Source organism: Mesoplodon mirus (genome assembly GCF_964341445.2).
Source record: "Mesoplodon mirus genome assembly, chromosome: 8".
In the NCBI taxonomy this organism is placed as follows: domain Eukaryota; kingdom Metazoa; phylum Chordata; class Mammalia; order Artiodactyla; family Ziphiidae; genus Mesoplodon; species Mesoplodon mirus.
The window spans coordinates 68402718-68420320 of NC_138984.1; the positions used below are offsets into that span (position 1 = coordinate 68402718).

The window sequence follows — 17603 nt, forward strand, 5'->3', positions numbered from 1 at the left end:
CAGACATAAGGATGCAACCAGTGTATTCATGCCCTAAAAATGTGTTATTTGGGAAGTCAAACAATTGCCTTAGAACTTACATCACTGTTCTGAGCTGAGACTTTCATGCAGTGTGTATGATATGGATCCTCAGAGCTGCCTACATAATGTCCCAAAATATTCTTTAAGTAGGAATCTTTATATTTAGTCTGAAAGACAAAACATATTTCATTTGTTTATTGGCAAAGTGATGGGTCTTTGATTTAACAGAGGAAATGACCATGGGGTGGCTTACATCACTACTGAAGTTCTGCAGAACTGTATCAAGCTTAAATTTGGGGGTCTCACAGTAATTTATGCTCTTTGCCTTTGTCTTTTCATAGTTTTCCTTGTACAGTTTCTGTCAAAGAAAAAAAAATCAGTTACAGTAGATTCCTGTCACTCTCACCCTGATTATTACACTTGTATTTTCCAACACTAAACAAAGGAAGAAGAAAAAAGATATTACCTGTCAACTGTCTAAAAACTGACAATCAAACATTGGAGTGTCATAAATGATAAACTTTTTCTATTAGCAATTATTGTAAAGCCTAAGTTTTTAATATTCTCCAAAAAATTAAGAAACCACTATACTGTCTCAGACCAAGACCTTAGTTGTAGAGGTTCTTGCGTATCTGAATTGCTGCCTTTTAGACCTCCCAGCTCAATACTCTTCCTTCACTAGTGATGCCCCAATAAACAGGAATACTCTGAGCAACAGCAAATTTTTCATTTTTTTAAAACAAACCTTCATGGAAAAGTCTAGCACACAGAGAAATACGCACTCTTCCTCTTTCCACCAAGGAAAAAATCCCTTATCATACGAACAGACAGTACACCTTAAAAATAAGGTATATACAAGAGTTTACTAACTCCTCTTCTCTGCTAGGATTTATCTGTAGCTCTAAAAGTTACTGGATTTTACAGTGCACAACATGATTTTTTCATGTTCAGTTTTGAAATTGTAAATAGTGCTATTCATTTTCAATATTTTTATATTGCTGTCTTTTTCAACAAAATGGATTTGAACTTCAGTTTTTATATGTTTGATAAAGATGACCTTCATTTAGGAAGCAGGCGATGTGCTTTGCATTGATTTCCCAGTACAGCTATTTGAACAGATCCATTTACATCCGCTCACCTGCCGCTCCACTCGCCCCACTCCTCAGTCACATGTACACATTTCTGTGGTGCTGACTTAATTCAAGGGACAAAGAATAGACAACTAACTCACACAGAGAGCTACATATAATCCTCAAATACTGGAAAACTTAATACTGCCTAACCAAAAGGGAAAAACTCAACTGATCTTATGTTCAGTCTCTTTATATATTGATATATAATCAAAGTGGTCTTGGGCTATTAGTCTTTTAATGCCAGGCCCAGTTCTCACTTATCTAATCTATTTGAAACCTAATGGGTTAGGCAAGCTCTTAATATTCCACAAGCAGAAATTCCTCTGAAGACTTAGGGAGCCATCTTTTAAGTTCTGCTATCTGCAAATGATGGTTTCTGGGGCCAAGACCTGAGTAGAAAATGGCAGAGTTTGGGGAGAGAAGTTGTGAAACACAGGACCTTTTCCTTCTTCTCCTAGCAGCAGGCTTGAAGAGCACAAGGGTAGGGCACTAAGTGGCTTCATCTTTCTCTCCTCCCCTTTCAAAGTCTCCTTCTGCCTCTGTCAGAATCACAACATAACTCCTACAATGTACTCTTTGCCCACACAAAGGCATAGGCTCCTAGAGCTTATAAGCAAACGAGGATTTCCCTGCCTGCTGAACTAAGTCCACAGGCTCCCCAAATGGACACACATCAGACTCAGAGGCACTAATGCCTTCCTGTGGTTAGACAGCTCCAGGGAAACTGTTACACCATAACCTTAAAGTATTTGCAAAGTTCTATTTGCATTTATTCATTATAGAAGGAGAGAAGTTTCATCTCTCTTGCTGCTAAGGTTAAAAACACACTTTTGACAAGAATATACTTACATCGCTTAGGGCAACTCCTGCCGCCTTCAGCTGCCTAAGCAGTGGGTTTTCTGAAGCAGGAAGTACATTAAAATCTGCTTTTCCTTTATTCTTTTCATAGTCTTCTTTGTATTTTATCTGTAGGAGTGAAATAAAGTGATAAAGTAACTCTCCAGGTTATTTTTGCTCTCGTCTCTATTACAGATATTATGACATAGCTCCACAAATCGACTTTCTCTTTAGAAAAATGGCAGCTTGACATTTCATAAACAAAATAGTCATAGTAACTTATGACAGCAGCAGGGAAACTGCATACATTTTCAGGATATCTTTTCTTCTCATTCATTTATTCATTCAAAAATATCCATAGGGCATCGATTATGTTCCTGGCCCTGGGACAGATACAAGAAAGAGTAACACATGGTCCCTGCCCTCAGAGAGAGAGGTAGGGAAGGCAGGGGTGGGGGGTGGGGGTGGAGAGAGAGAAATAATAAAAGAAAGATGCACATCATAATAATGACAGTACATCATGCCCCAGATACCTGCTGCTCCAGAATCCTCATTCATCTCTTAACCTCCAGCTGCCTATGTGCCAACACATTTTTAAAGAAAAAAGCTAGAAGCTTCATGCCTCATCCGTGATTATGTGTGTAAGCACATGTGTATTTAATGTACACGCGGGAGGAAGAGGAAGGGGCTGGGGCTAGATGAATGCTGGCAACCTCATCTTCTCCTTCTGCCCTCCCTGCTTTGCACCTTCAATTCCAGCTATGACAGAAGCTTTAAGTGAGGGCACAAAAGCCCCCTTCAGGCGCATGTCCAAAGGAAAGAAAACAAGAAACTGGTCCTAATCTTGACCATGATCTCCAGTGCCAGCCATTTGTTCAAGCAATGTAATGTGAGAATATAGACAAGTTGAGGGAATCCTAGATAATCTGCCAACATTTAAGAACCTCAGAAACAAATACAATCATCTTGGTATCCAAAGACAGGAGATACACTCTGAAACACAGATGCACCACCCCCTAGAGCCCAAACAGGGGACTCGCAGGGGGTGTTCTACAGGAGTGGAGGATATAGATAACCTCTCTATCTTATAGAATTATCTATTTCCTTGAACAATGGAAACAACCAGAAAGGAAATTTCACAAACCCTACTATCCGCCTATCTGCATCTGGGATTCGCAACCTCCTCTCCTGTTTCTGGGGAAGCCATCCCCTTTCCTCTTAAGTGCCAGGTCCCTTCCCCTTCCCCCTATTCTAGGACAACACTCCAGTCACTTTCTTCCCCCGGCCCTCAACATCATCACATTTTCCCACTACACTGGATTTTTCTTCTATCAGCATAGAAACATGATATTTTTGTCTCCTAACTAAAAAAATCCCCTCTTCACCTACTTATCCATGAGCTACTACCCCTTTTTCTTCTTTTCTTTTCAGGAAAATACTTTGGAAGAGTGGAGTACACTCACATTCTATTTCTCTCTTTTCATTCACTCACGAACCCTCTCTATGCAGATTCAACCAAATTGCTCTTATTAAGTTCACCAGAGACCATACATTGATAAATCCACTTCAGAAACGTTTGACACAGTTGCTCACTCCCTTCCTTCTTCACCTGCTTCCCAAGACATCACTTTCTCCTAATTTTGCTCCAATTCCATCTCACTGATGTCTTCACATGGAAGCACTCCAGAGTTCAGTCCTTAGAGTTTTCTGTCTACACTTGCTCCCTTGATGGCCTCCAGTCTTATGACATTACATACAGTCCATATGCTACTGACACCCAAATTTATACAGCCTTCCCAGATATCTCTCCTGAAACTTCAGACTCATGTAATCAAATGCCCACTTGATATCACTTAGGTGTCTCAAAGGCATCTCAAATTTTACATATCTGAAGAGCTCAGGTCTCCCCTCTAAAAAGAAATTACCTATTCCTTCCACCATATTCCCTATCTTGATAAAGGGAAACCCCATCCATCTAGTTGCTTAGACCAAAACTTTTCTCTCATATCCCACATCCAACCCATCAGCAAATCAGGTCAGCTTTACTTTCAAAATACTTCTCATCACTTTCTGTGCTACCCTCCTGGCCCAAAATATCACTGTCTTGCACCTGGATACTGAAATAGCCTCCTAAGTGATGTGATCCTTCTGCTTTCACTGCTCCAGCAGAGGCAGCGCCAGGGTTAGAATCAAGTCTGATTGGCTTTGAACTTATTGCTCTTTCTAGTGCTTTAGAATGCCTAGGAGTAGACTATTTACCAAAGCCACTCTATAGAGTATATGAGCAGATCCATGGATTCAAGTATCTTGTCTGTGACTATATTTTCACCAGTTAGTAGGAAAATAGAAAGATGATAGTAGTTGTAAGTGTGAAGTGTCTATATGCATATAAGGCTGCCAGTTGCTTTTTCTTGAGAAATTCTTTTGTCCTTTCTACTTCTGGGTATCAGAATGTCCTTTAGTCTAAGAAATGCTGAAGATGGTATTTGAGTATTGTGAATTCTCCTACACGGCAATTTTTTTAAAAAAAATTTGGTAGCCCTATTGTAATCCCAAAGTATTTTTCTTATTGTCCCCCAAGAACCTTTTTTTCCCATTATATATAAAAGTAAGAGTTGTAAGAAATTCACCCACACTGAGACCATCAAGATAAAAGAGAGAATGTCCCCATACCTTGCTAGTTGCCACCCCAGCTTGTTTATTCACTTTGTACTCTGGTGTTTCAGTCTGCATGAAGTAGATATGGTCTTTCATACTCTCAAAGTCTTCCTGGTATTTCCTCTGTAAGACATTAAACATGCTGGAGAACTGCTGAGGGAACAAACTACGTAAATATTTTATACGGGAGGACAGAGGCCATTTGGAGATGTTACCCAAAGCCATGCTCCTCTTAACTTCTGCAGGTCAGATTACAATTACAGAATGTGGTGCCATCACAAAAACCATTAGCAACTTAACAGAGACTTGGGAAAATTATAATAGGCTGAAAGACAACCTCAAATAAGGAGCTCTCAAAGGCCAGAGGCAGAGAACTTAAGAGAAGAGAAAAAGAGGACTTATGTTTTCCAGGGAGGAGAATCTAGGAAGAAACTAATCAGTTTCATAAATGTACCGTTCGAGTGCCCAGACACAGAACAAACTTAAAAGGGCCCCTTTCACCTGTACTCACTTTGAAACCATATTGTTCCTATGAAAACCGAGGCAAGAATAATGGAATCCAATAAAAACAGCATTTCTCAAAAGGAAGGAAAGATTGTGGAATTTCTTTCTAAATAGGAACACTACACAGGTCTTACCCCCAAGAAGAGGTGCCTAGATTCAAATGTTCCAGTACCGTTGCAGGAGCAGCAGGTGGCTAGAAGTCACACAGGAAAGGGTCACCCTCTCAACCCAAGGACATCTGGCGATCCATTCCTACTTACTATGCTGATGTTATTAGTATTCATTCTGGCAGTTGCAACTTCAAAGCAAGGTGTCTCACTCCATTTGCCTTTGATTTTATTTTCATAGTCTTCCTTGTATTTTTGCTAGGATAAAAAAAAAAGAAAGAAAATAAGACAAGCAAAATCTGGGAACTGCCAAATAAGGCAGCTAATTAAGTGGTAGTGGTTGGCTTTTAAAAATATCTTGACCAGGCCCTTCCTGGATACTTAACAGATGTCTTCAAATCTCCCAGTATAGTGTCAATTTACCCAAAAGAAAGTTGGGTGCGGGAGATAGGGGTATCAATCCCCACTTTGCTGAGTTTAGAGACTTAGTTCATTGAGAACTCACAGATGGTCCCTGATGTTTGAGGGAAGAGAGAGTCGGATACATCTTCCTTCTATAATTCATAGTTATAATAAAACCACTCAACCCCAGATTTTCATGCCCGATGAACTTCACCATTAATTTCTGAGCTTTACCAAAACTCCTAGCTATCCAGAAAGCAACACCACAACAAAATTTGGCATGTAGGCCAATGAATAAGACTTCCTGGTTTAGACTTAAAGAAGTTTTAATGAGAACTGACAAGTAATTAAAAAATTGAACTGCTGTCCCATATGAACTCACAAACACCACACCACCTGAATCTTAGGCTGTGAGCTCCTTGGAAAGAGGAATTACATCTTCTTCATTTTTGAATCCTCAGGATCTAACACAAAATGCAGTATGCAGAAGTTACCACATAAATGTATGTTCAACTATGTTAAATTAAACCTAGTCCATGATATATTGACTACCTTGGCTTGAATGTTCTTGGAATAGAATTAACCCCAAATTTGGGACATGAGCCTGAGCCAGAGCTTGGTTAGAGCAATTTCCCCTCCTTGGCTCATAGAATGTGTCCACAGACGTTACCAGGGGGTCTCAAAGTGTTTGCCTGCTTATACCCCCACCATACTCTTCAAGGAAAAAGAAAGTCATTTTCTGTTACGCCTTTAAAGAACAAGTACCAAGAGTGAGTGATACGCAGAGCCAGAGAATTTGACTTATAGGAAGCCCAGCCCTCTCTCTAACACCCTATATCCTTTCTTCTCAAAAGGTTAACATTCTAGATCCCAGTTTCTCATTTCAGGTCCAGACCTAGTGTCAACTGGAAATTCCAACCTGAAATCTTATATCTTTCCTATCACGAGTCTGGAAGAAAGCAGAGAAGCAGGCACAGAGAAGCTAAAGGGACTTCCCAGTGTTTCTTACAGAACACCCTATAACAACCCCAGCTGGTTGTAGTAGGCATGGTGTACAGGGACTTCCCAGTGTTTCTTACAGAACCCCCTGTAACAACCCCAGCTGGTTGTAGTAGGCACGGTGTACACGAACAGCCCTGCCTGCCTACCCATCTCTACAAAACGCGCTGAGGCAGGAGGAGGTGCTGTCATGTACTCGATGGCTTTGGCCAAAGACAAAGGTGAGAGACTTAATTCTGAAAGGTACAGTAAGGAAGGATAGTAAACAGAATGTAACGGCAATATAATCATTACAGATATGTGTTCCTTATGTTAAAATCTGAACTGGAGGCTGTAAGACAAAGGGATGGATCTGGGAGACATAATCTGACAAGAAAATGCTAAGAAATTAAAGTATGAAAAGGAGTAGATAAAGGAGATTTTACCTTTTTGGAGAGAAAGGAAATGATACGTGAAACATGGGTCAAAGCAGCTTAAGAGTGAGGAAGACTTCAAAAGAAAGGCAGCGAGTCCCACATCTAAGTCACCCCTGGCAGCCCTACACCTCTCTTACTGGATGGTTTGTCGTTGGATGGACTGCTACCCATCACAAGCACTTCTTCCCAATGTGACTATTATTTTGGATGCACAACAGCCATTAAGAAGTTGGAAATCTGGATGAGACTGGGATGAATAACTATCACCGTGGTTGAATCTAATGACCTTCATCCACAGCCCTCCTCCCCTTGGATCATATTGTTATTCCACAAAGCAAACCCAGTTGTAGCAATGCTTTCAAAGTACCCAATGCTCTCTCTGCATCCAGCAGACTGTTGCAATCCAACAGGCATATAATCCAAGCCACCACTGTAATGTTAAGTTTTCTAGTAGCCATACTTTAAAATGTAAAAAAGGAACAGGTGGGAAATTAATTTTAATAATATATTTTACTTAAGCCAACAGATGCCAAATATTGCCATTTTAACATAATATAAAATAATTAATGAGCTATTTTACCTTTTGTCATACCAAGTGTCCAAGATCCAAGATCCAGTGTATATTTCACACATATAGGACTCAGTTCATACCCTCACATTTCAAGTGCTCAATAGTCACATGTGTCTGGTGGATACTCTATTAAAAGTGTAGCTCTACAACCTAAGTGTCCATTGACAGATGAATGGATATAGAAGATGTGGCACCTATATACAATGGAATATTACTCAGCCATAAAAAGGAAAGAAACTAAGTTATTTGTAGTGAGGTGGATGGACCTAGAGACTGTCATACAGAGTGAAGTAAGTCAGAAAGAGAAAAACAAATACCATATGCTAACACACATATATGGAATCTAAAAAAAAAAGAAAAAGAAAAAAATGAAAATGGTCAGAAGAACCTAAGGGCAAGACAGGAATAAAGATGCAGACCTACTAGAGAATGGACTTGAGGATCTGGGGAGGGGAAGGGTAAGCTGGGACAAAGTGAGAGAGTTGCATGGACATATATACACTACCAAACATAAAATAGCTAGCTAGTGGGAAGCAGCTGCATAGCACAGGGAGATCAGCTCGGCGCTTTGTGACCACCTAGAGGGGTGGGATAGGGAGGGTGAGAGGGAGACACAAGAGGGAGGGGATATGGGGATATATGTATACATATAGCTGATTCACTTTCTTATACAGCAGAAACTAACACACCATTGTAAAGCAATTATACTCCAATAAAGATGTTTTAAAAAAAAGAGTACAGCTCTAGACTAACTGGCAAGCCTAAATTAGTGGAGAGACTGATTATAGAGGAGTTTGAAATAGATTTTTTTAAAATCACTTTCAAGTACCCACGCCGCATACTCAAATGAGGTAAAAGAATGTTGCAAATATTAAAAATAGATTTATTTTTCTTTCTAAATGACTACTTGAAAGCCATTTTTTATTTTTCTCCCCCCCAAAAAATAAATAAATAACCATCCTTCTCTCTAATTGTCCTTCTCTCCAATCTTATTTATAGTAGCAACACTTTCAGGAGGCCACCTCTTTGTCAATAGTTAGTTCTAAAGTTAATATCTGCTTAGCCCTGCCTGGGCAAAATTTCAGGTTCACGGTATTCCTATCAGTGAAAATTTACTGTACTTAGTAGGTCTTTTATCCAAATAGCCCTTGGTTACACCAGTAGGTAATCTGCAATATCAGACACTAAAAAATATTGCTGAATAGACTTCATCATCTGTAATCTTCTTGCTTCTCCTTTACTGGAGACATACTTTCCCCCAAAATACTTAAACAAGATAGAAATCTTGAGGTCCCATCACAATTCAAGCAGAAGACCAAACTGACAGTCAACTCCACAGAGGGCAAAGGAAAGTATTTAAAAGCAGCAGTATCCCAGAAGAAAGTGGCCTGATTTATGCCAAATTAAAATGGGAATTTAGCATGGATCTATTCATCAGTTGAACATCTGTTTCTCTGCATTCTCTGTCAGGGCTGCGTTCCTCAGAGCTAGTTTACCAGACTAAATACAGACAGACTAAGCTGTTTGCCAGGGCCTTAAAAATTATGAGGTGCACTTTCCAGAGCTGTCTAACCAAACTACATCTGAGAGACCACTCATGCACTCTTATTTTCACCAAGTCTGACTCTGAGCATAAAACTATACAGGGTCTGCACTGAATTAAAACAATCAGATCCTTTGTGGAAATTTGCAGTTACTTGGTTACTCTGTTAGTATCCCTCTCATAAGTCAAAATGTCAAAGGACATCAGAACATGGGTTCTGTTCTCAAAACACTTTCCCATGTATCAATCACTGAGTCGTCAAGCTGGCTGAGTATTAACATGGTTCCACGGTCTTAATGGATGTGTTTCTTTAGCTGTAGAGTTTTCTGGTCATATACACAAATACTCTTAGCATTTGTGTTGCGTTTTTAGGTTTACCTTAGTTACTTTCTCTGATGTTTGAGATTATTCAGCAGAGTTTTCAAGGGAAACAGTGTCCCAGCCCTATTTACTTACCTTGCTCACTTGATTGGTCACTTTCTTGGCAAATTCTATATCTGGAGGATCCGCAATAGATGTGAATTGAGCTTGCTGTTCAGCGTGACCTTTTTTGTAGGCAATCTGACAAAATAAAAGACAGGGATGCTCAAGAGCTATAGCAAATTAATCTACTTCCCACATTCCATTTGTTGACATTTTTTAGAAAAGTCTATGTCTTCCACTTTATTTGAAGTCTTACATTTTAGTGTACTGTAATTTATCCTTTTAAATGTTACAGGCCCTTTCTCTGTTTTACTAGTGATTTCAATTTCTTTGAGTCTTCCTTCTCCAAGACTATTGGCCTTACATCCATCCCCTTCCATTCGTCTCCACACCATGATTTACAACTAAAGCTATTTTCTTAACTAGCACCCTCAACTCCCATCCTCTTGTCTTTACATCACACCTGCTCACAAACTCCCAGCTCTGGAAAAGTCAAGCACACACTTCAGCTATTCTTATATCCAGGATGCTGAGTGCTGCTGAGGAAAATCACACAACTCTATGGATTAGGTAATTAAAAGGGACACTGGAAGAAGGCGCAGAGGTGGGAGGGGGAGCCTCTGGAACCCAAGCCTCTAGTTGAAATCTATGTGTCTACCCAATGGTATGTTCTGTGAACAGCTACTTGCTTGGTGCTCTGTGCCCAAAACTCTGCATTTATGGTACCCAATTGCTACTTTGCCTTTACTGAAGCTTGAGCATCCCATTTTGTGTCTCTGGTCAGTCTCTACTCCCAGTGACTCATCTGAAACCCCAACACTGTCCAATCTGCTCCATTTTCCTCTCAGCTTCCTCTTTCATAAAGACAGGCTACACACTTATCTTTATCTATCCTCATCCCTGCCTCTCCCAGCCCCTGCATGGCTCAGAGGAAGCATCCCTTGCAGGGCATGAGTCCTGCACATGGGGTGCTGCTCACTCCGGTAGCACTGGGTACCTAGCTCTAGAAGCCACCCCTCTTCTTTCTTACAGATTCAACAGCTCCCTCTTCATTAGCTTCTTTCCTTAAGCCTACAAAAGGCCTCTCTAACCTTAAAATAAGCATTGTGCCCATTAACTATGCATCCCCTTGGCTCCTGTTCTCCCTTTTTTCTTCACTACTGACTTCTCTGGCTTTTTCTTCCACCAGTCTTGACCCCTGCCTCTAACAATGTAGAACATTCACAGATCCCCAGACACACAAGGTCTTTTTATGCCTCTGAACCTCAGACATGCTGTTCCCTTTCCCTGGAAGCTCCAACTCCACCCTCTCCCCATCTGCTTGCAAACTGCTACTCATTCTTCATGTCGCAGGACAAGCACGATTTCACCTCTTGAGCCTTTTTTGTCTTGATGACCTTCTCCTGGGACCTCACTCAACTTGGCCCTTACCTCTTTTAAAGGAATTATCGGATGACACTGTAACTGGTTGTTTACATGTCTGTCCCACCTTGGATTGTGACCTCTGGATGGCAACCTCTCATTTGGGAACCCTGTTCCCTGTCTAGTACCTGACTGGAGCAAGGGTTTGATGACTGATTTCTGAATGTGTGTTTTACAAACTAAGGCCATCGGGGAAGATCTGAAGAGGAGAATTATCCTCCCAGCTCTTCCACTACTCAGCTGTGAGACTTCTACAAATGATTTCTTCTTCCATGTGGCAGTATCCTTATTTATAAAATAAATAGGTAGGATAGTTCCAAGGTCACAATCATCTTCATCATACTTTAACCAAGTCTAACTATATCTTATTCTAAAAATATCTACCTAGTGCCTATATAAACGCTTTCACAAATACTAAGTCGATTGGGATACAAAAGACAGATTTTAAAATGTATTTGTATTAATTCCATGGCTTATTTTCTTTTAAATAAGTGAAGGGCTTCCCTGGTGGCGCAGTGGTTGAGAGTCTGCCTGCTAATGCAGGGGACATGGGTTCGTGCCCCGGTCCGGGAAGATCCCACATGCTGCGGAGCGGCTGGGCCCGTGAGCCATGGCTGCTGAGCCTGCATGTCCGGAGCCTGTGCTCCGCAACGGGAGAGGCCACAGCAGTGAGAGGCCCATGTACCGCAAAAAAAAAATAAATAAATAAAATAAATAAATAAATAAGTGAAGACTTATTCTAGGCATAGGGCAACCTGTATTTTCCATGACTAGCTAAGTCCTTAAGGAGAAAGCAACATTCTGCCAGGAGAAATGCTTACTAAGTATGACATGCTGTCAAGAACTTTCTGAGAGATCAGATATAGAAGTCCTAATTTCTGAAGAACCTTTGTTCAGAATTCTGTCTAGTTAGAATTCTGTACTCTGGATCGGCTTAAAGACTCTGTGTTTGCAAAGTCGTTTGTCTCTACTTAGATAATAAGGAAAACATGGTAAGTAGGGTTAAGGACACAGAGAGGGAGAGAGAGCCTCTGAAACTAAACCCTTAGCTCAAAATCTATGAACCTACCCAGTGGTATGTTTGTGGACAACGGCTTGTTTGGGTCCCTGTGTCCAATAATTGTAGAAGTTCATGGTGCTGACAACAGTATTAATAAGCATGCTGGTAATCTGATACTTGGTCTGCAGCAAAAATAGAAGCCATACCTCAACTGCTAAGTCTTTCTGAGGCAAGGATGGGAAGATTCTACTTCGTTATTATAAATTCTTCTTCATTATGTCTTCTATTGAGATATCTCAAAAAATGTGGTCAACTTTAATTGTTCAAAGTCCATAGCACTAAAGTGGCATGGAGGTAACCCTTCATCTCTCCATTTTGTGGGTAAAAGGAGACATTTGGAGATTAAGAGTCTTCTTGGAAACTTCTCCCTAGGCTTACATGACATGGCATTTCCTGGTTCCCCTTCAACTTCTCCGACCTTTGTTCTGTCATTCTTCTGTTGGCTCCTTTCCAGGTGTCCTAAGTGTGGGTGTCCTCCAGAACTCTGCCCTTGGCCATACACTGTTCTGCCTGCCTCATACATTTTCATGTCTACAGCTGTCAGTTTTTAAAAATTATTTGACTCAAATATTAATCTCTTGTCCTGATCTCACACCTGTGCAATAGAACTAAATTTCTAGTTTATCAAATGCCTTGATCTGAATGTTTCTTCCATTATCTCAACTCTATTTCTCTTTTCACTAAAGGCATCTTTACCACTTATACCCCTATTCACCCAGACTACCAGTCTGTCATAAACTCATGGATGTTTCCTTTCTCACCTTTATCTCCAATATCTAATGTCATTAACACTTTTTAAATACCACCTTCAGATTCCTTTCTTCCTCTCCTTTGTCTCCATCATCCCTCTGATTTGTCTGTGTTACTAAAATAATGTTGTACAAATCATGATGTTCCCTGTCTCAATCTACCATATGGTCCATCAAAATTTCTCCAGATTCTACTTTCAGGTGTTTGCTCTAATTCTTCTCGGTCTTTGTTAAACATTTCTTGCATCTTCTCAATCTCTGCCTCCATTCTTTTTCTGAGGTCCTGGATCATCTTCACTATCATCATTCTGAATTCTTTTTCTGGAAGGTTTCCTATCTCCACTACATTTAGTTGTTTTCCTGGGGTTTTATCATGTTCCTTCATCTGGTACATAGTCTTCTGCTTTTCATTTTGTCTATCTTTCTGTGAATGTGGTTTTCGTTCCACAGGCTGCAGGACTGTAGTTCTTCTTGCTTCTGCTGTTTGCCTCCTGAGATTCTACTTTTATCATGTTGCTTTCCTCTCCAAAATCTTATGATGCTTCTCAATGCCTACCATATTATATCAAAGCTATTTTGTCTGATTTTCAAGGTCCTGTTACCAGTTTTTTACAAGTGCCTTCCTAACTGAGCACCCACAGCATTCACTTTCTTTTCTTCTTTTTCAATTTTTTAAAGTTGAAGTAGAGTTGATTTACAATGTTGTGCCCATCTCTGCTGTACAGCAAAGTGACTCAGTTATACACAGAGACATTCTTTTTTTATATTCTTTTCCATTATGGTTTATCACAGCAAGCATTCACTTTCTTTGTCCCCTGAAACTCCAGACCCTGAAACTCCAGACTCATTTCACTTCTGTCCCTTTGTCCAGTACTATTTCTCCTCAAAATGCCTTTCCTGTTCATCACTACCTATTCCCTTGGGATCACCACCTCCACATGCTTTCTCTGATTATTCACACATGTCCTGTCTTTCTCTTAGCAAATATTAGACTGTAGGGTTTGGGTTTGGCTTTTTTGTTTTTGTTTTTTTTTATTTTTGCCTTGTTGTTTGTTATAGAACACTTTCATCTTACCAGCCTGGTTTTAAATTCTCGGGGAAAAGGATGAAAATTTCTTGTACTTTTTCATCCTGCCAGGTATGCATGCATGATGGACTTTCAATAAAAAATATTATTGATCACTTGATAAAGGCCACACAACAACATTGTACATTTATGAGATTCAAAACCAAACAGCTAATCTTAAAAGAGAGGCAGGGCTTCCCTGGTGGCACAGTGGTTGAGAGTCCGCCTGCCGATGCAGGGGATGCGGGTTCGTGCCCCGGTCCAGGAAGATCCCATATGCCGCGGAGTGGCTGGGCCTGTGAGCCATGGCTGCTGAGCCTGCGCGTCCGGAGCCTGTGCTCCGCAACAGGAGAGGCCACAACAGTGAGAGGCCCATGTACCACAAAAAAAAAAAAAAAAAGAGAGGCAGAAGGTCCCCACACATTAAAATTGCTGCCATTTACTAGCTGGTCTTAAAATTTTGTTATGCCTCCGTTATTTCCTAGTTTACCCTGTGGAAGGATAGGATTATATCTGTGCTATATTTTAATCAATTATATGCAAACTGGGATAGAAATATGTCTATTAAACTTGCAGTTGATATCAAATGATAGGAATTAAAAAATAGAGCTCAAAAGTTGGAGATACCTTCAAATGAGTATGTATAACTTCAGTTCAGGGCAAGATAGGATCCTAGGATGCATTCTAATGGGTCTCAAGATGCCAAGTGACTTAAGTCTATGTTTAATGTAAGAGGTTCAGGGGTCTATTGAATGAAAGACAATGTCTCATTCTATAATAGTGTTTTCCTGAAGCCTAGAGCAGTCTTAATTTCAGTATGGCCTCTAGCAAATCAAGGGGTCAAGAAATAAAGTACCTCAAAACAAGGGCTAGTGCTGGACCCAAGTGGTCATCTTTGCTGCTGCTGCTCTCAATTCAAAGAGCTCTATTACACCTTTTAAGTTCTTCTAATAAAGATTTCAAGGCCTAGGATACTAAAATTCTAGCCAGTGGGGCTGCTGAATTTTTTTTTTTTCACTATCTCTGAAATATCCTCTACGTACACTCAATGGCAAGAGCTCTTTGTGAGTTAACCACACAAAGCTGTTTGGACAAGTACGTAGTCAGGTCCTCCGTGCAGAAGTAGGGGACATACCACAGTTCAGACTTTATGATTAGGATAGCAAATCAAAATCCTTCAATAACATTGTCCCCTTAATACATTTGGGAAGGTGGCTATAATCCCAATACGTTTTTTTAAATGCCACTCTAATGTCACAGAAAAACTTAACTCCAGCCAGCGGGGTAGAAGGACACATACTCTAGTGGAAAGAACATTGGTCTTAGGGGATCACAAGACGAGGCTTTTGGTCTGGGCTCTGCCACTAACTACTTATGTGACCTTAGACTCAGGTTCCTCACCAGTAAGAAGAAGGCATTAGACTAACTTATATGTAATATAAATTATAAAATCAATTTAAATTAGACATCATAAATTATAGTGATTCTAGATGTACTCCTTTGCAATAATAGCACTTAGTCTTTTTACAGGAGTTGCAATGAACTTCTGGCTAGAACTCATAATTCGAGGTGTCCTGATTCCACACTCCCAAATGTGCACACTGCACTGCACTTACGTCACTGAGAGCTTTCTGGGCTCGGGCAACCCTCCTCAGCTCCGGGCTATCATTATATGGATAAAACAAAGTTTTGTCAGCTTCCCAGTCTTCAGTGTAAAGTTTCTAAATCAGGGAAGAATGAAAGTTATGAGAATGTGAGAACACATTTACTTGAAATATATAATTTTGAATTCATCCATCATTGGCATAAAAAACCCAGGGCAAGGTGAGAGCAAAGGTAAGTGGAATTCACAAATTCCATAATCCAAGTCATATTTATTAATAGCTTCTCCAGCTTCTCCTGACAAGTCTTATTTACAGAAGGGCAGATATGTCTGATTTTGTTTCATCTCCCCTCTGTAACTGCACCTGCCTCCTGCAGCAAGTACTAATGTAAATGTAAGGAGCCAGGAAGCACTTAGCATAATTGCTATGCTTAAACCTTTAATAAACCTTTAATAAGAGTGAGAAAATTAAAGCTTTAATGAGAGTGACAGCTGGGAATATCCAAAGTGTAGCACAGGCTCTACACTCTGTGGGTCTTTGTGGGCCTCACAGCAGGCTCTCAGGTGCATCTTTGTTTTCCCCGGTTGTTCAGACCCTCTCCTCTACTTGGCCCAAGAGCTTTCTTCTCCGTTCCTCCTGGCCAGCCCTATCCCTGCAGCCCCACATGCCTCAAGGTTACTCACAAAATGGTTGGGGAACCGTATTCCAGATTAGCCAGGGTTTACAAGGTATCCCTCTGCATGATGTGTGGGAGGACATGAGAAGGTAGAAGTGGTGACAGAGCAGAGGTCCTTACCTTACTGAACATGGCTGTGTTCTTGATGGCCTGGACAAGTTCAGGGGCATCAGGAGGAAGCAGGTACTTATCCTTGGTGTCTTCCCAGTTCTGCTTGTATAAAACCTGGATAGAAAGAACAGAGGACCTGTGGCTTGATGTCTCCTACAAGGGCATGAAGATTTAGAGCACAAAGGAGAGCACTATGAAGAGTCTTTCAAACTCTAGTTGTCCTCATGCAAAGCCTGCTGATGTGCCACCAGCATCAATTATGGAAACATTGACCATGTCGACATCCCATGATAATTTGCCTGCATTAGTAAGCTTTTACTTGAAAAGCTTAATTTTGTAAACTAAATCATGATTCTGATTCTCTAGAGATTCTTTACAAAGGTTGCAACCTGTCAGTCATTCACTGAATTTGGATGGTAGATGTGTTTGACTTAGATGGTATTTTTTTTAATGTTTTAATTAAAACATTGTTGCCTACCTTTGAAATTTGGAGATTTCTCATAAAAATTCACCTCCCAACTTCTTTAAAAAATAAATAAGAGATTCTGGTGACACTGGGACCACATTCTGTGCAGCACCTGCCTGAAGCTGAGTGGCAGGGCCTGGGCTTTCCAACCCCCATAGCTCTGACAGGCCACTTCAGTCACCTGTGCAGCCTCCCTGACACGTGTTGCCGTTAGAGCCCACCATGCCTGTGGGTTCAAGTGAGACTGGTGAGCAGGATCTGGCCGGTCCAGTTTTCTCCTCTAAGGCCAGGCAGAGACAATGCACATGCTATTTAGTACTCCAGCTATCCATCCCATGACCTTACCTTACTGACTTGCTGCGACACTTTCTTTGCATGTTCAATGTCCTTTGCTTTCTCGTCTACGTGACAAATAGTTTTAGCAACATCGCCATCCATTCGATACTTAACCTGCAAAAATAATGCACAATTAGAACTCATGACAGGCATGAATATATGAGTATATTAAAGAATACCTTATAATAAAGAGCACTGACCCAATCACTCTATGTCTGCATCACAAAGCCAAGTTTCTGCATTTTAGGTAGAAAACTGTGATCTCCAAAGATCTATAGAGCACCTGTATTTACTGCATGTCTGCTTTCCCAGGGAAATTTCAGCCTCCCTGTGCTCCAGTATGGCAGATCACAGCGAGCTGGAACTCCCTTCTCATACCACCTTTAAGCCAAGCTTTTAGAAATCTCTTTAGGTTCACATTTACAGCAGCATAATCTATGGCCATTGCTTCCTCTAGATTTCTGGACTGGCTCATAGTAATTAGACCCCTTATTCTCTC

General features: G+C 40.6%; 1 protein-coding gene across 1 annotated transcript in view; it reads right to left on the reverse strand.

Annotated features, from left to right (window-relative positions):
• The window catches only part of NEB (nebulin), a 264486-nt gene that overhangs the window by 203211 nt on the left and 43672 nt on the right, over positions 1-17603 (reverse strand). The window contains exons 9-17 of the mRNA XM_082630423.1: positions 17114-17218; positions 16312-16416; positions 15528-15632; positions 9648-9752; positions 5414-5518; positions 4665-4772; positions 2004-2120; positions 275-379; positions 81-188 (exon numbers count right to left, since the gene is read on the reverse strand). Coding sequence (XP_082486549.1) covers positions 81-188; positions 275-379; positions 2004-2120; positions 4665-4772; positions 5414-5518; positions 9648-9752; positions 15528-15632; positions 16312-16416; positions 17114-17218 — 963 coding nt within the window. The remainder of the gene's footprint in view (positions 1-80; positions 189-274; positions 380-2003; positions 2121-4664; positions 4773-5413; positions 5519-9647; positions 9753-15527; positions 15633-16311; positions 16417-17113; positions 17219-17603) is intronic.